Consider the following 27,479-nt stretch of genomic DNA (forward strand, 5'->3'; position numbering starts at 1 on the left):
AAGGACCACCATGTTCAGCATTCCCCTTCATTCTGGTTCCCACCATCATGTCCATAATTCAATTAAAACCTATCTTAGATAACACACTAAAAGCCATTGAGATCATTCCCATTGTGGTCCTTGTGGTCCATAATTAACATCCCTATCTCCTGCCGCGCCTGTTCAAAGAGAGTTAAGGGCAAAAGAAGGCCACAGGAACTCCATAAAAATGCAAATCTCAGTTACCTGTTTAATGCAAATCACCGCAGAGGGGAACTTAAATCTGGTTTGATTTATATTTCCCCATGCAAAATCTGTAATTTTTATTTTACTTGTTATAGTTTTCCTTGTTATGACAAAAATAGTAACATTACATATATGACAAGGACAGACAGTCTTTTATTAAATATGGGTTTTCATTTCAAAAAATACTGCCACAGCTGCAGGCACAGCTACCACAAAAAGAACTCGTTGGCCATACCATATAGTAGATGTTTATTTATGTGCTGTTTCTGTCTTTTCGTCACTGTCACCTTCCTCTTCTGCCCGTTGCTCTCAAACTCATCTCTCCGGTTTGGCTCTGTACTCACGTAGCTGACAGCGTTCCCTGCAGTCCAGCCAGCCAGCTGGACTGGCAGTCACCGATGGCCTCCTATATCTATGTTTCAGTGTCCAGCTGCATGTTCTTCATGCCAGGTGGTTCTCAGTAGAGACCCAGAGTGGGAGATGACTCACCACCACTTTCCCCCCGCCATTTTCATCCCGTCAATCCCTTTTCTCATCGTAATGGAGCTAATGTTCAGCCTTGTGGAGAGCTAACGGAGAAGCTTGGGCCTTATGCAAACTTTATGATGTTGGAGACCGTTGTCTCTTCTGCATGCTGTAGAAATGATGTGTCGTTTGGCGCTGCACTTATTCTAACCCTGATTTCTGCTGAAATATTGATAATCAACAGGGTCAGGGTTTGCTTTTAGTGCTCCCCTGTGGGGCACTGCGGGGCTTAGCACTGCATCTGCACTCATAATATCATCACCGCCCAGACGGCACAGAACATACTCTGAAAAGCAGCCCAACTTCCCCACTATGAAGTAATGGGTGTGGAAATGAATAGTTGGACTGTGTGTGATGGTGTGAATGAGTCTCTGTATATTAATTTTGCATGTATGGCTGGCACTTGAATTTTTTGTGACCCTCATTTTCAGTATTTGTTATGTGTAATCTTCAGCTCCTTGTTCAAGAAAAATGTGCAAAAAGGACACCGAGAAGACGAACAAAAAGATAAAGAGGAGAAAAATCAATTATACTCTAACTGAAAGCAAAGCAAGCAAGAAGCACAGTCAAGGACGATTTCTAACTAAATGAAGCTGTAACCCTTTATACAATCAGCTTTACACTACTTAAGAAGATGTTAATGTTGTTATATTCTATGTTCATACCTGTATGTATTTTAATGATATCCTTTGCTGTTCTTTCTAGTACTGTGCCTTTACTTTTTTCTGTCTGTTTTCCGGTGTTTGTTGCAAACAAAACATTTGGTGTTTTGAACCAAAAAATAGTAATAGAAACTAAAGCTGCACTGAACTATTATCATGACTATTTTTTACTTTTTTATTTTGTTTTGTTGGTAAAACACAGTCCTACAAACATCTTGACTATTTTCACAAAGTCCTGCTGGGGTACACAATGATCTAAACATACACTTTATTTTGACCGTACAACATCACAATTTCTAAGTTGGTGCATGATATTAACATTGATTCAAACATATCTACTGGGTTTACAGGCATTTATATGAATGTTTTCCATTGAATAAGGGTTGTTGTGGAAATTACTGCCAGGTTTTTCGAAGTCTAAAGGTTGACTGACTGTTTTGCAGTCATTTGTGGATTCATGTGACCTTATGAAAGAAAAGAAATGTCTGCAGGACACAGGCGGATTTTTTGTGTAGGTGTACATTTGGGCTGCATCCGTATTTGGAAAATATGTTTTGTTTTTCTGTAGTACATATTGCAATATGAAAAATAATAAATAAATACTAAATACTAAAAGATGCAGTCTGTGGCCAAAACAATGCAACCTGACCCACTTGTTCAGAGTGGCAGCAATTGTCTGATCTTATTCAGACTTGTTGTCTCATCAAGGCCCTAAGCAGACAATGTTTCTCGGATTCCTGTTGTGATGCTCTCACTTTCATGATCGTCTGAGAAAAATGCCATTTGCAAAGGGCGACTTTTCGGTTGGAAGTCCTCATTAAAATCAGTGGACAGCAGACTTCTGTAGGGCTCTGTTCCAACTTGTGCCTTGTGTTTTCTATACACCTGTAGGACAGCAACTTGTGATGTTTTTAAAACCCTTTATGGTAACTTTGTTTATTGCTGTCATGTCTTTCGTGAGGTGAGAAGTTTTCACATCAGTGATTTTTTTCTCTTTGGTGGAACTCAAGCAATGACAGTTGAAATGCTTGAAAGGTTTTTACTTGGGATGGCATTCAGATGGAATTCAGATCTTGTTCTCATCATACAGAACTTTCGGATGATGCTTTTAAATGGTCAAACAAATTAGTCCTCTTGCCTGTTGGGTGCAACAATTGCAAGACACTGCTGACAGAGTGCCTGTTTTTGGTAAACATCATCCTTTCTGTAGCCAAAACATCTCCGCATTGTATTTCTTTTTGCAACCACATCTTACTTTTCTGTTTTTCTCTACTGTTTCTTGCTATTTGTGACATGCACATACTCAGAAAAAGTTGTAACATGATTTGTTGGGCTGAATGTACATTACTTGACATTGCACTTCCTTCAAGTAGGACTATTGTGTGTGTGAACATTATGACCCTCAAACAGTATTATGCAGCCATAGCATGCACACCACTATTTTTCCCAGTGATATTTATTTTTTACTACAAGATACTTTTTTTTTGACACTGATAAGGTAAAATACATGAGACATTTGTTATAAATATATTTTTTATTTAGGTGGAAAATCACATCCAGAAGCATACTCTGGTCTTTCACAGTTCTGTTTGTGTTGAACACACACTCAGACAAAACAGACAGCATCCACATAAAAGATCCATTAAGATTGTGCATGAATATTAGATAAATACACTCTATTACACTTTTTTTTTTTTTTTTTGCATGACAGTGAGGGACGTCTGCTCTTCGTGGTTCTGCTATCTGCTGCACTTGTGGTTCTTTGTGTGCATGTGCATGTGTGTGTCTGTGTATATGTGTGTGTTCCTGAGTACAAGTCATTTTCTCCATTGCTTGCCTCATAAGATATTTACATGACCATCTATTATGGATTGTGATCTGATTGAAGCTGAGTGTTCCCATCTTGTCCTCTCTGTGAACTCACCATCAAGCAAGCAGGTTTTAAAGAAACTCGCTTCAACCACGTTTCCGCCTCTAAAAAAAAAACAACAAAGCACCAGTTAGTCATTGTGTTTCATACTTTTTAAAAATTATAATACTGCTTTGTGCGTCTTTTCTCTTTTACACGCCTTCTCTAGGTGAATGTATGCACAGTTTGGCAAAAAAACAAAACAGTATCTCACAACAACTGTTGTTTTCTTAATTTTATTGTGCACAATGCATGAGCTCCGTCACACTCTTGTGTGCAAAGTTTTAAGTCAGCACAAACATTGCCCTCAGCGTTTTTACTAACAACAAGTTATATGGCACTTGCTGCTTGTGTTAACTTGTGTTCACTCCCTCAAATTTAACATCTGAATCTAAATCCAACTTGGATTCACAGAATATCCACATCTCCAGGCAAGAGGCATATTTCTGGCCTCATGTAAACAGACTGGCTGTTCCAACAAGCCTTAAATCCCTAATCCTCTACACATTGGGCCAGATCCACCTCTCTCTCTTTTAAAATGTATCTCTTTTTTCCCTCCTCTCTCACTTTCATGCTCTCTTGTCCCCACTCACTATCTCTTTCTGTCACCACATTATGCCTTGTACTCACAAACATGGTTAGAACGCCCACACAGTCACACACTGGCCGCTCAGTGGTGGTCCCTCCGATGCTTGGCCTGCATTCATTTCACCAGCTGCCCTCCAGCCACCCCTTCTCCTCCCCGTCTGATTACCTCTGCTCTCTCCATCCTTTTCTCTTTTTGTCCTCCGCTGTGTTCCTCCCACATTCACACCTCCCTTGTTCCTGTCTGTCACCCTTTTGTGTTATCTTTTTCTCCTCCTGTTCTCAACTTTTGAGTCTTTTTACTGCTTTTGCACTTCATCTCATCCCACTCTCTGTCTGACTGTCATTCACCTTTCCTCATCTCTCACCTGTGTCAACCTTTGTGCCCAAGAGCTGTCTAATCTCTGTCCACCCTCACCTTATTTTCTCTGTCTTTTATTTTTGGTAATATGGCAAATTCAGCATGATGATGTTGTCTTCAGAAGTCAAATCCAGGTTATAATAATCTGCGTGAGTGTGAGAGTAGGGCTTGGTGATATAGCTGAACAAATTATCATGCTAAAATGTTTTATTTCAGTCAATAGTAGTCTTTTTTTAAATACCTAAAATAAATAAATACCAGGAGGAAAAAGAGGCTTATTAGGATTTTAACCACCTTTCTTTGAACTTACTTAGCCTGTAACTATCACAGTACACATATACCAATTTAATGTTAACACAACTAGGAAAAACAGACACATAAATACATTTACACACACAAATAAAAATAAAGGAATGAGCTCACCTTGATACAAGCAAGTAAAACCTGAAGGTGCAAGGAGGACGACCAGGCTGAAGCTGGTGCAACATGCTGGTTAATGTTCTGGGTGACTGGCTGATCCTGGTATCAACAGATGTGACAACTGCACTGGACTTTGCAGGCTGCTGAGAGTGTGTTGCATCGGTGTAGATAGTGGGGAATACAGGATGTTGTAGTCCGCAACGTCCGTCTTGCAAGTGCAAAGGAGGCCTGTGTACACGAATGGGGTTGGAGATAGGTCCAGGTGGCACACCTCAGCAGACCTGCACAGAAGCCAATGGGAAGAACAACAGAGCCTCTATTATCAAGGGATATGATAGGCTATTTATGATCCACAGAGGGAGCATGCTTGGGCTTGTTTTTGCAACCAGGCTTTGCATTTTTGGTATGAGCTTTTTGGAGGGTTTGCATTGTAGTCTGCTAAACTATTTTCTTGTTGCTATTCATGAAGTACCGCCAATATATATTGCTATAATTTTATCATCTGGATCCAAGTGAGAGAAGATGGTTAAAATTTTACAAGACTGTATGCTAGTGTACATAATTAATATTCACTTCATTATTTAGTAAAATACACTTACTTGAATTTGTATTTGTCAAGCAGTAAATCTGCATATCATAGACAATAATAATCTGCACAGTACTGCAGAGCACTCTTTATGTAATTTGAGCAAAAAGTAAAGAGCGTCAGAGATTTAAATGTAAGACAGTAAAGTATTAAGTGTTTATACCTCTACCAATGCTGCAGAGTCTTCTGTTTGTTATTGTAACATAGAAAATCTCTATCTTAGTCCAGATATCTATATCAAAAGTACATAAGGTGATCAAAGCCAGTGACCAGATTTTTAAAATGTCAATACAGTAATCATGATATATTTGAGATGCAATGTAAAATACCATATCAGACAATATTAAACTCCTTTTAACATTCGGATCTGCACATGAAAAATGTAAATTTATTTAAAATCTTTGAAATTCAGAGATATCCAGTGAACTCACAGTGGAATAAAGTATTAAGGCCTACATAAGAGACAGTAATTGATGAGGCATATGTCAAATGCTTTGATTTAGACAGAAATAAAAAGCTGAACTGACAATATGACCCTGGCAGCATTCAGGCACCAGGGAATCAGGCTTCTGGTCCAACTCTATCAAGGTCAAGAGGTCACTTTATCCACCTCCATCCACACTGTTTCCCTTCTTTTTATTCATTTCTTCTTCCTCAGGCCCCTCCTTCTGCCCCACCTCCTGCCTCCTTTGCTTATTCTCTGTCTGTTTCTCCCTCCTGTCCTGCTGTCTCGCCTCACTTCTGGAGTAATGACAGCCAGCTGTCAACACCACACCCGCTCTCTTGACCACCGAGCAGACCTGACAGCGGCGCTGATGAGATCGCTCACCGAACGTCTCTCTCTGGGCAGAGTTCGCTTAGAGCTATTTTAGATGGCGATTTTTCTGTTTTATTTATTCATTAGCTTCTCTTTTTGGTTTAGTTTGTGCCTGGTGTGTTTATTCAAGTGTGTGTGCCTTACTCCTCCTTGGCTTATGTTGTTTTTTTTTTCCCTCTTGATGATTTAAATCCTAGAAGAAGAAAAAATACATCTATTTTCTCCATGATGTCTCCTGGGTACCTTGAGGCGAATCATCATTTAAACATTAGACCTGTCAGTTGTATAAGAAGGAATAAGTGTAAATGTATTATTCAGTACTTCTAATTCTGGTCTTTTCCGTTTGTGGCTCTGTCTTTACCTGCCTGCTTCGGAACCGTCTTTATCTACTGAGGTCACTGCTGCTCATGAATGTGACTGTTCACTTGGAAAGCATCAGATATGCATTGAATATCTCTATTATAGTGCATTCAAAAGTATAACAACCTAAAAACAACATTTCTTTTCACCTCCAATTTGGTCTGAAGTGGATTTTTGACAGTAAAATCATGACATATTAGCTATTACTACAATTAAAAGAGGTTTATCAGAAATGAAAGGACAAGAGCTGAACCGCTGTTTGGCTGTGTTTGTGGCACAGTTGTAGTGCTTTGATGATGGCTTTTGTTTTGGCTGAAAAGAAACCAGATAATTAATGTGTCAGCTTTTTGGAACACATTAGGCAGTTCTCCTGCCGGAACTCAGGTCAGGGAGAGGCACTGTGAATGTTGACAGAAATGGCCGCCTAATCGACACTTCCAGCCTTCTTGTTTCCATTGTAGTGTAGGATCCGACAGCTTCGACTGCGCAGTGTGCCAAACAGCAATAAATAAAAGTTACTGGATATATGTTGAGTTCTATCATTGACCCCTCACTTGGAAGTACGTACACCAAAGTAGGTGTTTTTCTGCCCCTGAAAGAGGATCGACAAGGGAAATTCTTGCAGCTGGAATACGCACAAAGGTTCGGGCCACCCTAAAACAGCCCACAAGTTCCTGCAACGATAAACAGCTTATTAGCTAATACGCCTGTTAGGGGAAAAAAACAAAAGACAAACCGTCTTGAAGTGCAAAGGGAAACCACCAAATGTTTCAGTACCTGGAATACCAGTAGTGGGATGAACACCACTTTCTACAGGATGTTAGGGTGAAGGTGGTAGAGTCGCCTTATTTCCAAGCCCATCTACAGTGTATAGAAGAATACACATCTTCCTTTTGCACTGCTAACAATGGTCATATCATTAAGCACTTCAAGTGACCAGTTGTGAAGTGGATATTGTGTAAATTAATTTATGACATGTTTTTTTTGTCTCAGTTATTCATCTGTTGGTAATAATTTGCATTTCCATTACTTGTCCTGCAAAATTCCTGGTTCATCAAGTAAGGAGTTGTTCCATAACAAGCTCCGTGACTCAGTTTGTAGAATTCCTGAAAGGCTTGGAAAGCCCTGCTTTTAAAACTCTAGCTTTTAGCTTTTAGTACTGTGGGTCATAGTGTATTTTCTTAAAAAAAAAATGTGATTTTATGTTTCATTGAGATAGTCTATAAAGGTCTATACACCCCTTCAGATCCCTCCCAGCATTCTGAAGGGCTTTCATTTCCAAGCCGAATCTTCTCTTAGGCTCATCTTGTGGGTTTGTTTTTTTTCATATCATCTTTCACCTTCTGTATCTCTCCTTCTATCTCTTATTCCGAAGTTTCTCCAGCGCCAGCAGGACTACAAAAGCACACGTCTGTGGATCTTATTTATTTTTGAGGAAACCCTCTCAGTGAGCTCTTTCATAACCCGGCCGAATTTAATAAACTTCTAGCTTTGTATTTGATAGTTTTTGAATCTGATCCATGCCAAGACTGTGGAAAGTTACTTCCTCTTCCTTCTCTGAAATTAGTCATTGTTGACACTTCACACTGCAACATCTCATCTAGTTTACATAACCAAATTCATTTTTGCTTAATTTGATCAGTTTGAATAGTCTTTCTTCTGTATGCGTCATTAAACATTAAATATCCCAAGCTATCATATTACTGTATACACAGTGCAATCACACTCTCAGTCTTTTTCTCTGTGTGTTATTCAGCCAGCCATGATGGGAAAATCAAAGGTTACAACATTAGCTCTGATAGAGATTTATGTAAGGCCACACAAGCTGCTGGTGCTTAGGAAGAGTGCTTAAGAGTGTAAAGCTGCAGGCAATTGAATGTGTGGTGTCACAATTCAGTGAGCATATTCGTAACAATACACTAGCAAGGCAAGCACAAACAAGCAAGCGGGTCCCACTTGTTTACATACCGTCAGGTATATTGTGACTACAGTCCGATACCATCACCATCAGAATAATGCTCCCTCAGTAATTGTATAGAGCACCAGCCTGGTTACTCAGCTGCTTGTTTCGTGTCGTAGTTTATATTTTATTGCCTCTCTTTAGTGTCCAGACTATGTGTTCAAGTGTGAGCACTGCAGCTGCTTCTCCACATTGATGAAAATGGTGAAATTTCTTCTATGTATTGCAGTTGGGCTGTGCTAAAATATAAAACTGTATCACAAACTTGACGAACAACTTGATGAACTTTGTGTTTGTTTGTACTGCAAACATATTTGCTGAGAGTAGATAAATAAACAAACAACAGAAGGCAGCTGTAGTTGAAAATAAATTCTTCGTGTATTTATGCAAGCACAAAAGCATAAGAAAATCAATAGGGAGTATAGTGCATCTGTATTCTCACACGTTTTTCCACACAGTAATTCAGCATGCATATATCCTCCACTCCATCAGCAGTCTGTGTAATGGCAAAGCTCGAGATGACGTGAAGTGAAAAGCTCCTCGCACAGTGTTAATATCACCTGGGGGACGCCCAGTGATTTGCAATAATAGTGCGCATCATTTGGGATTTTAATCTTTCGTGAATCTTCCTTGACACAAGTCCCCTTGATAATACTAATCTTATGCAAATGTTGGTCTCAAACATGATGTATTTTTTAGCTACAGCTTCTTAATCTTTTTCATCTTTATAGATATAAAGGGTTTTTTTTTCTGTCATAGAAGCCTTTGAATATGCTTTCAGCAAAACCTCTCAGCCCAGAATATATTTATTTTGGCAATTCTATAGTTCATGATCTATGGCTGAGACCAACAGCTCTACAAATACAGGAAATAGTATATTATTTATGTTGCCAAGAATGTAATAAGAGCAAAATTTGCTTACAGCATATGATGTGCATCAAAACAGCTGCCCTTCTTGTGTTTGCCTGCATATTGTTGCTGGTGACATGTGGGTTATTGCCAGCTGATGTGCAGAGCTGCACTGTCAGGATAACAACAGTCACTAATGCTTAAGAAAGGCAGTCAATTTCATCACACTTCTTGTTGGAAGGTCAGATCCTAGATATCAACGTCTGCTGCGTTTAACAGACATCAAATGACAGACATCTTACGATGCAACAATGTGCCATGCTGCTGCTCTGTGTTGCCTTTGTGTGGAGGTCAGGGTGGTGGGGCGTGTAATGTGTTCTACTCTGACAGATGTGTCTGACTAACAATTGATTACTTTGTAATTATTTTCACAGTGATGTATCTGTAACCTGAACCAACTGGTGTTACAAACACAACCTTAAATATACAGTCGCTGCAGTTTGCTGATAGTATAGAGATAATTAATGATACATTACAAAAACTGCATTCACACATCAAGTCGGTATATGTATGACAAGATAGTGTGATATAATGCTTTTGTTTGAAAGCAAATTTAAAAATCCCTTTGTTTTAGAATTGCCGTTGCCATTATCAAGGAAATAAAACTGCATCTGTAACTTTGGCCTGTTGTGTATACTGCAGGTGTAGCAGTGATATATATATGTTGCTCATCAAACCTAGATTGTCTTTGATTGAGGACCAACTGAATATATTAATCCAAAGAAAGAGTCTGTGCTGAAAGAATTTAAATTATCAAACATGCACTAACATACAACTGCATGTCCATATAGCACATGATGTGACACAATACCGAAGGCCGAAACCACTAATGAATTGATTTTACCAACAAGTACTGTCTGTTGCATCCAAAGCCAGATACAGCTACAGCGTCACAGAGCTTCACAGCTGTCAGAAATGTTCTATTAAAATCACACTAGTTGCCACCAGGGTTTCCTGAATTGTCACTTCATTGTGATCAACATGAGCATTATAGCTTATTTTAAGTATCACATACACGTTCCTTCTGATATAACAAAGAACAAATTTTGTTTTAACCCTTTAAAGCCCCTTAACTTGCTGGCGAGTTTGAAAGTCATGCTATCTTTTTTAAAAAATGCCTAAATACAACCATTTATCAGAGCCAAAAACGGAAAGAATTCTGAGATTTTCAACTTTGCAACGGTTCTTGAACTACATTTAAAACCATATTTCATCAAAATCGCTTTATTTTACATGTCTCATTTAGTAATTAATCCAAAATCATTACCTCTAACCAGAATCTGTTAAAAACATCAAATTCTGCACTCATCAGTGCCACCATGAAGCTGTTGGTGACTCAGCACCGACAATGTGAAAAATGTTCAGCAACTTTTCAGCTTAACAGGGCTGCAAATTGGAGACAACTACAGAAGCAAATTAACAACATTAGCAATAAAATATCTTTTGTATGTACTCACCATTTTTTCCAAACACTGTTAAAAATACTTCCTGCAAGATAATATAGTACTGGTAATACTGTTTAGATGTGTGTTTAATCAAATTACTGAGCCTTCAAAAATGATACAATACATTTGTAGTTTTAAATAACTAAGTGCCAATTCAGAGAAGATTCAGCTGGTTTTGGAGTCTTTGTTCGATGTGTTTGCTTTAAGAAACAAATAAAAAAAACACACTCATTAAACAAAGTGCTGTTTCTGAATTTGACTACAAACGATTTCTGTGGATTTTTTCTTCCATTGTTCCTGGAAAACCAGGGTAAAATCAAGTTTATATGCAGTAATTATAAACACCATCAGTCTATCTCTAATACACAACACAAACATGTTGCACTGCTTTTTAACTCTGAGTAAAGAGAATAATTTTTCTTTATCTGACGACTCTGTGCGTTTTGATAAAAGTCCTGTTGAGGTGTTCTCTCTCTTTTAAATGTACACAGTGGATTCAGTTCACAGCACAATATCGGTGTGAAAAGAGCATTAAACGGCCAAAGCCCACCCGACAGAGAAAGCACCTTTGTGCTTCAACTCTGCAGCCTCTTGCCCTGCGGGGGTTATTAGTCATCCCGGCTGTGGGAGCAAAGCCATTGTGGGTGCTTGGTCTCTGTTCTGCCAGAGCCCTGCAGGAAGGGAGGTGCAGGTATGGTGTCAGCAGAAATACAGTATATATTGTAGAGAGATGTATAAATAGAGAGATAAATGGTGAGAGGTGAAAGCAAGATGAGGCTGAAGATGGATCAGAGGGATTAAGATGTTCTTGATAATAAAGGCATCGAGTGTAGTGGGAGCATAACATGCGAAGGCTTTACAGCTATGGAAAAACAATGTTTTTCATAAGGGAAAACACACACCAAGATGTGCATTTGCAGACACACAAACACTGAGATGAAAAATTATTTGAGAAATTGAAGATTGAGATCATATAGCTCTGAAGACTTGGGTATAGAACACTGGAAGCATATTTCTTCTTTTCAAACTTGTTCCATTTGTACACTACATACTACTGAGATGTGAGGGAGGGTTTTTTTTTGTCCAGTTGAGATTATATTCCCCATGCTCTCATGCTTGCTCAAACATACTGCAAAAAAATACATTTTAGAGCTTATTTCATCCTTGGCCATGCTGGCATTAATGTGAAAATATGAGTGTGGCAGCTGAAGAGGACTAATACTCAAGACTTATATTGCTGGAGCCTTAGTTGTCAGTGCAGCAGTGCTAAAACTGCAGTAAATAATATAGCAGTGAGTGGGAACAACCTTCTTTAAGTCCTGGAGATCAATTAGAGGAAGCAATCTGGGCCTTTTTTAAGTATACATCTCTACCACAGGCACATGAAGCTAAGTAAAACACTTCTCATTCATTATTGCATACACTAAGGCAGGTAAGGAACAGCTAAGCACACTCTGGAAACCTGAGCCCTCTGGAGTTAGAGCAGATGGTGTGCAGCTAGCACATGGATAAAATTGTCAGATGTTTTCATGAACAAATCGTGACACTCAGGCTACTTTGTATTCAGTGTGGATTAGTGCTGTATGAACGTCTAGAACCATGAATATGGATGCAAAAACATATTCTTACATACGGTATAACATGTCATTTAATTAAGTTCTGAATCCAATTAAGTTGTTCTATTAAAAAAGGAATGTTTGTCAGTGGGATAAAATAACTAGTGTCCGTCATAATGAAAGTGAAATACACTTTTTACTTTAAACCGATGCACATTTATAACCCAGTTTGTAGAATGGTAGTGGTGACCCCTAATAGGAAAAGAATGCATTCCCTTGTGGCTTCCAAAGTCAGAATTAAAATAATTGCAAATGCTCGTTTGCCAGACTTCTGAGCACCTCTGACTTGAGCTTGCCAAACTCTTATGCTAAACTTTTCTTTTTTTTTTTTTTTTTGCCCCTTTCCAGCTTTTCTTCCTACATAATTATTGGGGACAGCCCAGAGGCTTTATCGGAAATTCATTATTTCACAAGAGGAAGCCCTGCCACCCTCTCAAATTATTTCCAGTCCCCTGGGGTGAGCAGCCCACAGAGTGAGAAACAGATACCTGTCACACCATAACCAATGTGACCATGTGACTGATGGCTGCCTAGTGTGAGTTCCTGCTTACTCTGGTCTGGTGTCACGGTAGTTTCCCAGTGCTGTCAAAGCTTTGTACTTCCAGATGGTACACCAGTTCTTTCTGCCTTCCTGTTTTACTTTCCTGCTGTATGTCTCTTCTTTCATTGTGCTCGATGTTTCCTCAAAGACATGTTGTATTGTCCCTAGATCAAAATGGCAGATTTTCTTGCAAAAACCCTATTTCTGTTGGAAATTCATGATTAAGATTTTGATTCTTAGTTTAAATTTTGTTTTTTTTTATCCTCTTTTGCACATTCTACTCATCCAGTGCAATGGTTTCAGCCCCCATTACTCCCCAGAAAGGCTCAGTGGAGAAAAATAAAAGACGGAATATTTGTATAAAATGGTAACTTAACACCAGCATGAATTATCACTACAATACACCTGTCACTTCCTAAGCATGTCTTTACAAACCTCAGCTTACCAGGAATGAAGAAAAGTATACAAAATTTTCCTAAGACAAGCTAGAGGGAAGGACTGAAGGTGACATAATAAACTTCAAGGTTTATAACATACAGCCACACAGTTTGTGTTGAGAATGCAAGTATCAGAACTGTTTCAGCAAATCATGTGGGTCCACAAAATAGCAATATGCAGTGGACCATCATGTTTTTATGTTCTGGGCCCTCCATAGGCGAACCATTATCCACAACCCCCCAAAAAATAATTCCAAGTACCTGGACTGTAGAGTATGATGGGAGCCCAGCAGCAGCAGCAGGAAGATGCCTGGTTCTCTGAGGTCACTCTTTCTAGAGATCTGAGGCTCTCGGTGGAGCAGCTGCTCATACAAAGGGATCAGAAGATCAATACAGACCTATCAGTTGAACCAGCTAGATAAGCCCTGTGATATTTTGTCTGAGGCACAGACTGAGTAGTCCTGCTCTGTGGAGGGCAATTCAGCCTTTCTCTTTGCCACATAATATATTTTGTCAAACAGAACTGAAATCAGAAAATTCTGAGACTATGCCTACAAAAATTCAAAACCATTTCTATTTAAATTTAGCCACCATTCCTGTTGAAGTAGTCAACTTGTGCAGCGACACATCACTCCCAGTATTCCTGCAGTGCTCCTTTTAACTAACGTTATATAAGCATGTCAAGCACCATCTGCAACAGCACTGAATCTCCTAAACTGTGTCAAAACAGCAACAGTTCAACATGTACTTATTTTTGGCACACGGGAAGAAACCACAGGAAACCAAATCTTGCAAGTAGGGTGGTTTGGAAGCAATAACTGAGTTGCTGTTACCACAAAAATCAAACATGCATAATCACTACGCTATGACCAGGTGCTACCACATGCAATCATACCACAGTTCAGGTTGTCGGCAAATTCACACAATGCACAAACACGCGAATTTTGAAGAAAGCTATGAGGTCTTGGAGACAGCAGACTCTGCCACTGTTCTGTTTCTTCTCTCGATGGTAGCCACTGACCAACTCTCATTACCAGTGAGGATTCTCAACATGAAGCTTAATTCATCTCAGGCTAATTACTGAAACAAGTGTAGTGTTTTCTGCTCTGCTCCACTTTGAGGTCAATGGCGAAATCTCAAATGAACACCTGCCAGAGGCCACACATCTTCTTCACAGTTAATGCATGCACAAGTTCCATTTTGAGTGTGATGCAATCTGAGCATGCACAACACAATCAGTCTTGGAACTTTTTGATCGATCCCATATCACTTAATTATAATGTTCCTTCATTTGACCTTTCAAGTTATCCTTTATTTTAAATTTAATCCTGCAGCTTCCTCAGACGAGGCAGACACACATAAGGATTATAGTTTTAGACTACTAAAGTAGTGAATATGAATCTGTTTGTAGGATATGTTGTAATCGCAGTGACATGTACACGATGCACATCTTTTACCCTCACAGTTATTAAAAATGTAACTGGCTTTACATGTGTCCCAACACATAGCAAGGCTTCATAAACAGCAGCAGCGACCATCTCATCTTTTCACCTGATTGCTTCTTTCATTTGTGTCCTTCTCAATCAATAATCTGGAGACGAGGGGGAGAGCAAGAGAAACATCAAGACAGGGAGGAAAACAGAGTCAACATGTCTTAATAAGGCACTTGACAAGTACACTTAATCAGCTATGACTGCTTCCTTGAGGCTTACCATCAGCCAGGCCTCTTCAGAAATCAGGAAAAGTTCCTCCGCTGTCAGTATTTTGTGATGTCATACAAGTAGTCAGGGTTAAGCTTGAAATCTCTGTCATTCTTTTCGTCGTGGAAAAATAGATTGTATTGAAGTCACTTGTGTCCCGATACTAGTTCATGATCTACAAGAATCTGAATTTTAATTGGCTTCTAAACCAGTAATTTTATGTATGTCCTTAGTGCCTTTTCAGTTTTATAGATTCTTCTTGCCTACAAGCATGAAAGAGTTTACAAATGTTAGATAGTAATTGCATGATATTTTTTTCAGCCTCCACCAGTGTCCTGGAACTGTAGGTGTTGGGTATGTCCCAGCCTAGATGTCAGTCTTCAGCAGTACATTTTTCACAGTGAGACGAGTCTGCTTGAGTTGGCTGCCTGTGATGACTTTACAGTCCGTCCTCTTAGATGCTCTGAACACCAAGGTAATGGCTAACCTGCCATTAATAAAGAGGTCATGGAGGTAATGGGTAATTTGCTTCACTTAATGGAGAAAAATAGCCCCGGAAGCAGGTTAATATAAAATGTAATTGTCTTCTCAAGTTACTTAACGTATTGGTCTTGCCGTTGTTCTAGTTTCTTGTGTCCAGAGTGAGTTGGGAAGAGACAGAATCTTTCAGTTGTGGGGGTGTTTCCGATTCCCATCAGTTCCCGCTGCCTGCTACATATTTAGGTCACGCGATTCGGTATCCGTACATAACGTACACATGCATAACACGTCTGTGCTCAGTACAAGGTCATTTTGTTTGTCGGTACATCTACATTTTATGGCCACATTCTATAGTGTCCTGATTTCTGCCACAAATTTTGTCAAGATTTCATCCGTCAGAAATGATACGACTGAGCAGCCTAGGCGGAGTACTGCGCTCTCTGAGTGCTTTTCTTGTTCCAGTTTGGGATGTTCTCCCGCTGTTGATGTTTTTGGGGCAGCATTTAAATCCATCCATAATATTGATGCTTCAAAATGAGGCACAAATTCAAAGGATTCTGAGGCTTTTATTTTCATATTGAGCAATAAACAATTTATCAGTGCAATATAAATCTCAGCTGAGTGTGTTTACAGTGTGCCGTGATGAATCTATTTATAGAATGCACTCATTCTGACACATTATCAGCTACATTTCAGCATACTTACTGAGACTGCTGTAGTCTTGTTCAACATAAATACAATTTTGGCATCAAGATTGAGTTGATCAGTTTCATTTTAGAGTGAGTTAATTTTACGATAAAATTATATTGTATGTAATTTGCATTCTGTTCCAACAGCTGCCAGTCATTCTTCTTGAAATATTTTGGAATTGTTATGACAGTTGACCTCAAATAGAATAGCAGAAGCACATAGTAAAACTGGTAAACAGTGTGCTCAAATGTCTTTATTTTCTGTCTCAGTTAAATTTAGTACATTTTCTTAGACATCATGAATTTAAAAAATGATGTTTTTGTTGGAAGTCCATGTCTGGTTTTGTGCAGGAGTGTTTATGAATTCATGATCTTACATGATTTTTGAGGTTCCTGAGTGAAAGACAGAAAAATCGTAGTCTCCCTGTTGTCTCGTCTCATTCAGTAGATTTATGTATTGATATAAGTAGCCGTTGTACGTGTATTCAGTAAACTTTAAGTCTGTGTCCTCACACAAAGAAATGACAATGTTTTTCATGATGTTAGTGATTTTTGAAAGGTAAATATAGTCATTGATGGTGCTCTCTCTATGATAATTTTAGGAAGTGTGTCATTCTTCGACCAAAAGAGGTGTTTTGGAATTAATCTTAACGAATCAAAGAGCAAAAAGTTTGTCTCAAATACCCAGATCACTAAAAAATTCTCTGCAGTACATTCTGCCACAGGTTATTTGTATTCCAGTTGACATCCTCTGTTTGCTCAGAAAAATATCATTTTTAGTACAATGCAGCAAAACTGACAGTTTGTTCTTATCTGTGTGTATGCCACAGCATATCTCACCTGGCGCCAAGGGCCGCTGTTGTCCATTGATATTCCAGCTCAGTGTGCATGTCAGAAGTGCTTTGTCCGACTGTGCAGCACGGGGGAGACGGTGTTTGACGGCGCGTCTCAATATTTAATTATCTACATCTGCTTCAGAGCAAATAGAATGATCTGTAGCATCAGCTGATGTAACTGGGCTTTTCTTGAGGCTGCAAAACACATTCAGAAACAACTACTTCAGGCCCTTTACACACATTTGCTACCTAACACATGAAATGAAAAGATGGCACAAGGACACTTTCAGAGCTGCTCCACATCTAATGAAATCTGTCTGCTGGCAGAAAAAAAAAAAAAAAAAACAAACATTCTTCTGTTTCTGTAAATGTCCCACTCCCATATCCTGAAGGGTTTGTGACTGCAGCTTCTATTTTTCCAAGGATTGGGGTAGTTTAGAACACGATACTGCTGCAGGCAGCGAGTCCCACATCAGCAGGCACATGTTCTTCCAGTGTAATTAGTAAGAGGCTCGGCAGTGTCCCTCTGTCTCTCTGAGGAGATCGTATCAAAAACAACAAACTACGCCTCTCTGGAGGTGGATTAAACACAAAATAAATAAAGTTTGTTGTGATTGCCTTTAAATATTAAAGGGGTTTAAGGAGCTTGAGAGTCTCGCCTCAGGTATAGATATATTGAGGCGTATTTTAGGTGCTAAATAGAGCGAGGATTTAGACATTAAGTCATTTGCTTCCAGAGTGAAGTGACATATTCTGATTCTATCTCTGCCTCTGTGTGTGTGTGCGTGTGTGTGTGTGTGTGTGTGTGTGTGTGTGTGTGCTGTGTTCTTTATGCTGATGGGCTGTAGAATACATATGTGATTGTGTACTTACAGATTGTGTGCCTCGCTCCGGATTCAAATTACCAATAGCTTCATCACAATGATTCAGCGAGGGCTGAGACTGACAAGATTGTGGCGTCTCCTGGCAAATGAAAAGGCAGTCAGTCGTGCTGTTATGCTCTCATCCACTTAGGCTTTTATGAAAGGGAATAAAAAGGGAAAACTTATGTTTGACTGTTGAGAAATGTCACAGCGATAAGCCAAAATGGTCTTAATACTTTGTCCAAATCCCCCATGTTCCTGTGTAATTATCGGTAGAGTTCTTCATAAAACATGTCCTGGAAATCTGTGATTATAGTGGACAATGTCTGGTCTCAATTTCTCTGAGCTTAGACCGGACGGCTATTGACAAAGACACAAAGAGACTACACACATGCACAGTGCAATAAAAAGAGGGGAAAAAAGACAGAGAAACCAGTGAAGAATGAAAGAACGAGCCGGAGTGACAGGATGCGAGGCTTGACACTGGATGGTCAGCCTGGCATTGTCTTGGCACCACCGAATTCCTGATCTTGCACGAGCCGTTTCTAAGTACTGTGCCAGCAGCTTAGACAGGAAGGATTATCAGACGACACTTTTAGCCTCTTAAGTAAGCCACAATTGCAGCCAGCATGGTCCAAGAGAGCGTGAGACAAAGGACTTACTGCGAGGATGAATGTGAGCACAAGGACTTAGCTAAATGTCAGCCAGCCTGTGTATTGTAAATGTAACTTTTATGGGCTATTGTTGGTGTTGTTCGACTTGCTCTTTTCTCCAAACAAAATGGGGAAAGGCCGACGGGGAGGATGTTGATGGAGTGAAGGGAGAGAAGAAGTAGGAAGAAGCACCGCCGGTGGGGAACTGCCACTGGATGGTTGTTGCTAAGCGTTTAATCTCCCACGCTTGGAGAATACAAACGATCTTGTAATCGTCCCCGACCTTGACATGAACAGCAAGGTCACAAGGGAGCTGGGCTATTTTGCATTTCCCACAGATACTTCACCGAGACACGCCGAACAATTAGTAAACTGGATAAAAAGGAATTGAGCCTGTCTTACTCCCCGCATCCTTCTCTGTCCCCCTCATGTTCCTCTTGGGGGAAGTTACCTGGCAAACCCCCAAACCGCTGCTTCCTTTGCTTCTTATCACTTAATTATGATAAAGAAGTAGTCAGACCTACCAAGTCAGGTCACACTGCACATACCTGTGCGCTGTGCTGTTTCTTTTTGTGCATGTGTCGAGCTGTAAGTATTGATTATTCTATCAATTATTTCTTATTGATAGATTTAATGTCTAGTATGTCGAATGAAAAAACGGCCATCACAAATTCCTTACTAAATATTTAATGTCCTCAAATTGCTTTCTCATTTAGCGAGGGTTAATAGTAATTTTATAAGTTTTGCTGGTTAATCGTTGTGTCCATTAAGTGATGAACTAATTGTTTTAGTAGCATTTGTGTTTGTTCCTGTATTTGCCAGTTCAGAAGATGCATATTACACAGTGACTGAATACAAAAGTGTATACGCTCGCCTGCATACCGACACCTGAGTAGGAGAGTGCTACTGTATTAATGCATGTGTTTTTGTGTGTGTGTGCACTAGTGTGTCTCAGTGCGTCAGCTCTCAAATCGCCTTTATGCAATTAAGGGACTTTTGTCCTCCGACAACAGCGCATTACCTCTATTATTGAATATGCTGAGAGTTGAGATATGATTATACTCCAGGCAAATTGAATTTCTGTTTTCAGCAGTTTGATTATAAGAGCGTGGACTGGGCTCTTTTAAGTTAAGCCAGTATGGTTTTTAGACTTATATTCCACAGAAGGATAATAGAGCTGACCACGTCTCAGCATCTTAACTGACTCAAAACAGCAGGAACACAATGGCCAGCAAGTCCCTCTAGGATGTGCGTTTATTTTCTTGTAATAGTAAAACATCCCAGAACTGAAATGAAATGTTACGAGCAGCAACTTTTAGAATGTTGTTGAAGTTTTTTGGGGTTTTTTTTGATGCTAGAATTATACTTTCCTTTTCCCCATTTCATAATGTTGTTTTCATTTGTACCTCGCCATTTAGTTTATTCATGCCGTGCAATTTGTCTCTCGCAGTGCTGCAGCCAACAGTCACCTCCTTTAGGACTGCCCTGGTTTCCATGGCAAATAACAGAGCTTGTTAACATCAAAGGTTAAGAAAGAGACAGGCTGAATGCTTGAAAATTTTAAAAGAAGAATCAGTGATAAAAGATAGCAGACTCAATTAAGGCGAAGCTTTGCTATTATGCAGAAAGTTCAGTTTTTTAATTTGATCTCAGAGCAGTATATTTTAAAGGATAAATGCTCAGTCGCAGGCCTGTAACGGCTGCATACTCCAAAATGCTTTTTTTTTTAACATGAATAGATTTTGTAACAGCTTGGGCAGTGTGTGTGCGAGTTCAAGGGTTCTAATCTACTCTAATGGTGAATAAAATAATCTTTATACAGTCAAAAAAAAAAACTAAAAACCTGTCAGAGTCACTAAAAAGCACCATTAACGTCAACCATATGTCTCATTTCTATAAATTTATATTGTAAAATGTATTTATCTGCTCAGAAAAGTACAGATATCTTAAATGTTAAATCAAATAAACTCCCAAGTTGCAGCTCAGCCAATATATTCAACATCACGACTGCCTGCGTGGGAGTATTTCATGTTTCATAATATTGATTGGGCTTTCTCGTGATCGTATGAATAATGTGTAAACTCTGGGAAGGTTCTTCACGTTCATTTTATGTCTTTTTCATTACCACTGACTGAGAGGCACCAAATTCATTGCTTGTGCCTTTTTTGAGCTTCTAGTTTTCACTGCAACAACCCCTCCAAGGCTCATAGGGGCTCAGATCACAACAAGAGAGCAGAGGTTCCGGTCAAGCGCATGGAGTCAGGAAAGATCAATCCAAGGTGGAGCATGTGGCTGGGTCAGCAGCTTTTTGACTCGCTTTAAGTGCAAATAGATTAAATCAGAGGGAAGAAGCTAGGTGTCCCAGGCACTGAATGGTAATGATGGAGATGCTTGTGTGTGCAGTTGCAGGAGTAGCTGGCACAGGACACTGGCTGTTATGTAGAAGGTAAGTTTTCTGTGTGTTGACAGAAGCTAGAGCAGATCGGACAAAAGGTGTGAGCTTTAGTTTCATTTTGAGCCCTCCTACATGTTCAGCTATCTTTTTTAGTGTTTGTATACACACGTGCATATGTACGTGCGAATGTGTGTAGAGAGGTGTTAATAAGGACACCGGGTTGTTTGATTTGTAGAGAGTTAGGTGGTTTCTCCTTGTTAGCACTGTCTTCTAACTGCAATCAGATGTGGAGGTGTTTGTTTCCGCCTTTTCTATTTCTGGTGGATACTGTATAAATCATGCTACTGTGTTATAATTTATATTTTTTCTGTGTTTTATTATACTGGCATATCTAAAACAATGCTAATGAATAAAGTTATTGGTAGATTTTCCATACAAAAGGACATATTTTAAAAAATAGATTGTAGTCAAGCAGTGCCATCATTGTCAAATGTAATGAAATAGCTTATATTACTCCCAAATTAAGGCCAAAATGTCCATCCATCCATTATCTATACACCGCTTAATCCTCATTAGGGTCGTGGGAGGGCTGGAGTCTATCCCGGCTGACTTCAGGTGAAGACAGGGGACACCCTAGACAGGTCACCAGTCTGTCATAGGGCTACATACAGAGACAAACAATCACTCTCACATTCACACCTACGGGCAATTTAGAATGATCAATTAACCTCAGCATATTTTTGGACTGTGGGAGGAAGCCGGAGTACCCGGAGAAAACCCACACATGCACAGGGAGAACATGCAAACTCCATGCAGAAAGATCCCAGACCCAGGCCGGGATGTAAACAAAATGTCAGTTTATAACATTTTTTGGTTTTCCCTGCTGTACTGAAGACATACCAAATGATTTGTGATCATCTGTGATCCCAAATCTAAGGAGCTTTTGCATCAAGGTCTGTAGGTATCCAGCAAGCGGAGAACTTTATTTTTTTGTAAGTTTGAAAGGTTTCACTACCAAAACAGTGTGATGAGACATTCTCTTTCTTTAGTAGCTTTCAGGAACTAAGATACCAAAGAGGGCCCCCTGGTTGCTGTTTCATAAAGTTTCTTTTAATTTTGTTAATGGTCCATCTTGTCCAAAGAGAAGCTTTCTTGGTAATGACTACACTAGACACTGTTATTGTATTTTCAGAGAGGACAAATCTATGAGAAAGCAATACTTTTTGTCTTCCTCGGCCCAAAATTTGGGATCTGTGCTGATGAGACAGATATATTTTATTTTGCATTGTGCCACTTCAGCTGATCTCTATCTCTGTCCTCATGACTGTTTCAGACTCATGTAGCCAAGTTAAAATAGAAGGATTTTCTCTCATAAGATTGTATGAACTTGCATATTTACTTTCATTCTTTTCATAAAATTTAAAGCTCTGTTTTTCTTCTTCCTCTTCCAGCCCTCACCGATCCAGATGGTGGTCCCTGTCGGAGGACCTACTGTGGACGGGGTCGACAGTGCGTGCTGATGGCAGAAACCGGGCGTGCCGAGTGCGTTTGCCAGGAAAAGTGCCGTCCCTCGTTTGTGCCGGTGTGTGGCTCAGACGGCAGGTTTTACGAGAACCACTGTGAGGTTTACCGCACCGCCTGCCTGGAGAGGAGACGGATCTATGTGGTGCACAGCAAGGACTGCTTCTTCAAAGGTACTACTAAAATCAATACGCTTCTTTTTATATAGCACCAATTCACAACATATGTGATCTCAAGGCAATTCACATAGTAAGGTTAAGACCTTTCAAAATGACAGTGTTGCATTGCTGCACAATGTCAAAAAGACTGAGTTCAACTAGTTTTTTGAACATGTTAACATCAGTTTTGGAAAAAAGTCCAGTCACCCGGCATATGTACTCTAACTAAAATTATGAAAACACACAAAGGAAGTATGCATGTCATGTTTGTGTTGTCATAAATGCAGGTGGTTGTCCAAATTAAGATTACATTTCCCACAACAACATGTTGCCGCTTGCCCTCCCTGGCATTTCATCAGGTGTGTTGTTTTATCTTTTTATTCAGCCTGTCTTTCATTTAGTTCACCATCTGTTGTTGCTCAAAAACGCTGACAGCACTTTGTTTTGGATGTATTTGAGGAACAATGGCCTCTTTATGTTATTGGCAATGATTTTCCTCACAAAAGTGGACCGAGCTAAAAGGCAAAATTGCCTTTGGGATGTTTAAACAGTGTTTATCTCAACAATAATGTGGGGGTTGAATGATTAAGTTAAAGTGTTGAATACAACACTGTTCATTTCTAATTGACCCGCTGAACCCAAGCAGTTTAATTTAATTTTTTTTTTTTTTTTTTTTTTGCCCCTGTCCCATTTATAGTCACTTTGGGCTCATTTTTTACTGCAGTATAATGTCCTGCACCTCTATGGTAACACAACAGAGCAACAAAATGCTAGAAGACAGATTCTGAGTTGAGCTGAGGAGTGCAAAGTCTGTTTTTTTATTTATTAATTTATTTTTACAGTCTTCTGCAAACAGCCTGTTTTTGGTAAAAATTTAAGTTAAAGACTTTAAATAAAGTGATTTTAATGAAATATTACAACTTTAAGGTAAGATCTGGTTCATTTTCCTGACAAAACCATACATGATTCGCTCAAATCTGGTGATTCTCACAACTTCTGAGTCCGATAAATGCTTCAGTTTTGTCAATTGTGAAAGCTCACAAACCATTCAATCCCACCAGCTGGCTTTTGGAGGGTTAAATCAGCTTTAAGAAAAGTAGCTGCAAAAATATTACCTTCATGTACATATCCATTTTCCCCTATTCTTTGATGGCAGTATCTTAACACATATAAGAACTTCAGCTGTTATCAAGTGAAATTACTTCACATATTTGGTACAGAGAAATAAAAAATATATATATTTAAAGTCAGTAAACATCCTTTAGGTTGTTATGATTTGAACATTTTTTGCAGTGTTGCTGCTGCTACACAACAACAAGAGTACAGTGATGTGACACAGCATCTGTACCTCTGATGACTCGCTGCATAACTGAATGTGACTCAGGTTCACTCTTTTGAAGCCTTTGTGAGTAAAAATTGCCCTCAAATGACATCTTGATACCTGTGGAGCATACATCTGAGCAATCTGAAGGCTATACCGGGGCTCTGACGGTGGTTTGAAGTTGAAACATTTAAACAGAAATAGAGTTGTACAGACAAGCAAAGCAGTTGTTTTGTACCTCGTTGCCAGCTGTCATGCTCCAGTCACAAGCATCAATCACTGTAAAAATCATGCTGCTTCTGTCAGCCACCTATTCAGTAGAGATCAAAGAATTAAATCATCTGTAGTTTGGTGCTGAAGGCTGTGGCTCGAGGTCAGGTTTGTCTGGGAGAACGATAGTTAAGCTCTTGCATTGGCACATGGACAGAAGGCCATTTGATCAGGTGCGGCATTCGTCTCTCCTGTGAGTTCTGCTGCAATAATTATGCTGCTGTCAGTACAAGTCAGCACACTCACCTGGCAGTTGGCCCTAATCACAAACACTGGCATCTAAATCAGTAACAGCGGTACCTTTAAAGTTGATTTAATGATCAATGTAATTGTGGAATTCTAATAGTGAGTTTTCTATTCAAAGGAAAACAATGTTAGATCAGTGCAAGCACATCTTATAAAGGTCATCATGAGTTTAAATTTAAACCTGTGCCATAAATCAGACCTCTCAGTGGCCATTTTTGGACATTTTCACATATAAATGCATGATCTAAGTCCATATACACTATCTAACCTCTCAAACACCACTCCCTTCTACTGCTTACATCGATATCCTGGCTCTCACAAATCACCACTAGGTTACTGAGGATCACCAGTTCTCTATAGTAAATCATTATAATCCTCACTCCTCGACTATCACTCATTAGCAAAATTGCACCGTCAGCATGAACAGTCAGCATTGTTATCCAAAAACAGCTCACTCGCTTCATCATGACTTCGATTTAAAAGACAACAGGGCTGGGTAGGGCTTTTGAAAACTGAAGTAAACAACTTTTTACCTGTGACTGCACGCACATGTGCAGTGAACCTGTGGGTGTCTCCTCGTCTTTAAATGTTTTTTCAGGTCAGACTAGTGTTAGACATGTTTTAAAATCCCTCAGGGTGTGGATTTTAAAATAGAAAGTGAAGCTATAGTTATTCGGAGTACATGGTTTCATGTCAACACAGCACAAAAAAGGAGCCAGATGCACACATGCTCACACCAACACAGCAGCACTTTCAGTCATATCACATTAGGGAGCGAAGGATTTCTGGCAGACGCCACCATGCATAGCTAATCCACATTAGAGATCTTCAGTTGGCACATTAGGCTTAAACTTCATGTCTGAATGCAAACCAGCAGGAGATGGAAAATGTTGGAAATCAGTCAGATGTCATGGGAATCATGCGTGTGTCTGTGTGAATGGGAAGTTATTATTGCACCTGACATACAAAGACTTCATTGGAAGTGTCACAGCGGTGTGCTAAAGTCATTATTCAAAAACCACAGTTTGTTTGTACAACCCGAGAGGTGGTGCAGTGGTTAACTTGCTTCTGGACATGTAACCATCTCTGTTTGCCTGTTAGGGGCCTTATTCTACTTTATTTACCTGACTGCATCCTCACAACTTGAAACTCGAAAACAACAACATGCCCTTGTTTGCAGCTGGTGTAACTCATCCAAACACTCCTGTTGGCAACTACAGAATGAGCCACACTGAACCCTTTTTCCTCAGTTTGTGTCATTATTTCACTTAGCAGGTGCTCCAGTACATAGATATATAATTACCAAATATGTCAGCATGAAAAGGCTTGAAAATCTGTTGCAGTAATTGCACTGGGATAACAAAACAGTATTATATAGAAAAATATTGGCATTCCCTTGCAGTGCATTTACTCTTTAAAGTAATTTTTTTGTAGTTTCTTTCTTTTATTTGTTGATTACTCGTTTTGTGGAACATTTTTGGGAGCGACATTTAATTCTGGATGCCCAAAAAGTTTCTTCCTCAGTCTGAGACCAAGACCTCCACAGTCACAAATGGATCTTTTGGATCCCTAGAGCTACATATTAAGCCAAAAATCTCTTTTTGGAAGGAGGAGAGAGAATTTGCTTTCAAATTTGATAAACCTAAAAGCTCAGCTGTGAAAGCCTCTTTCCTTCAGCTCAGGGCTATGGCCAAAGCCACAGTGTCAAATCTGGCTTGTAGTTATGCAGGCTTTCGTTTCATCATATCTGGGTGATTGTGATTCGCTCGACACAGCCGATCCACAACTCTTCACTCTGGAAAAAGAAAGAAGAGCTACATTCTTTTTTTGTGCTGACCTTTCTGTTTTGGCTTCCATTTAGAGAGCTGATTTAAAATTTGTTTATGCATGAAGCTTTGTATGGTTCTCTGCATATTTACAACCTTCTTTGTCACAGTTCCACCACCAGGTCACTTTGGACGTCAGACCAAATGTTGCTTCAACCCATAGATGCACTTTTTGTCTTTATTCTCGTCCCTTGTTTTTAGTTGATCCAGTCTTGAATAAATGAAACCACACAACTTGGCCTTTCCAACAACACTAGTTGCTTCTCTGCTCAATGACGTGATAAAAATAGGCAACTGTTTTTCATACTAATCCCACAAATTTGATGCAAGGAGCCATATTATGTAGCTGCTGTGTTAAGTTTAATTTGAGATCTTTGACATTCTGCATCAGTAGTTAATGAGGTTCAACAGTTTTAGCAACTAAAAAGTTAACTGTCACCATTGTCACCACTTTATCCAACCTTTTTCCAACATCTTGACTTGTTTGTTGTCAATTTTGTGTGGTTTTGCTTTAATTTTTCTTTTGTTATTCAGTTTTTGTGGATTCTGTATGTATCCTGCAGTGTCAGAAGTTTTTATCCGAGCTTCAGAGAAAAAGTAGACTTTTTTGAAGGAGAGAGGGCAGCTCTCCTTTAGTTTTATGTTTTTAATTAAATTTTTATTTGATTTTTTTCCTCAGGCAGTGGGGAGAAACAGGAGAAGTGGTTTAATGGTTCAAACTACTGTAGACCTGTTGAGGCAACACAGTTGCAGAGGTGAAGGAGTTTACAGCTCGACTATCTGTGGGTACCCAGATATTCTCTTTGATGCAGCTTGAAGGAGGCAGTAGTCTGCTTCTGAATTGATAGGATTGGTGTTCTCAAAGGTGTCTGGCAAAGGATTTGCTGTTTGTGACAGACAGGAGAGGTGATTGCATATAGAGCAGAAGTGATGACTGTAAACCTCTGGATGGGGCTCTTTGTTCTTCCCTGTCACAGGCTTCTTTGTATTTACTGTCTGTTTAGCTGACGCTTTAATCCGTACTGATGTGAAAATTTGTGCAAATAGTACAATGACATTAGAATCACAATTGAAGTACAAAATGCCACATTCACAAGTGAAGTGCCAACCATTACATAGCAGTAAAAGGCAAACAACAGGAACCAAAACAGGATAAAGAGGTT

The 27,479-nt window shown here is 39.4% G+C and overlaps 1 protein-coding gene across 2 annotated transcripts in view; it reads left to right on the top strand.

Annotated features, from left to right (window-relative positions):
• fstl4 (follistatin-like 4) overlaps positions 1-27,479 on the top strand; it is a 257,662-nt gene that overhangs the window by 106,424 nt on the left and 123,759 nt on the right. For both annotated transcript variants that reach the window (XM_023266557.3, XM_023266556.3), the window contains one exon: positions 22,426-22,668. In XM_023266557.3, the coding sequence (XP_023122325.2) occupies positions 22,426-22,668 (243 nt within the window). The remainder of the gene's footprint in view (positions 1-22,425; positions 22,669-27,479) is intronic.

Source organism: Amphiprion ocellaris, chromosome 14, assembly GCF_022539595.1.
Source record: "Amphiprion ocellaris isolate individual 3 ecotype Okinawa chromosome 14, ASM2253959v1, whole genome shotgun sequence".
NCBI classification, from domain to species: Eukaryota; Metazoa; Chordata; class Actinopteri; family Pomacentridae; genus Amphiprion; species Amphiprion ocellaris.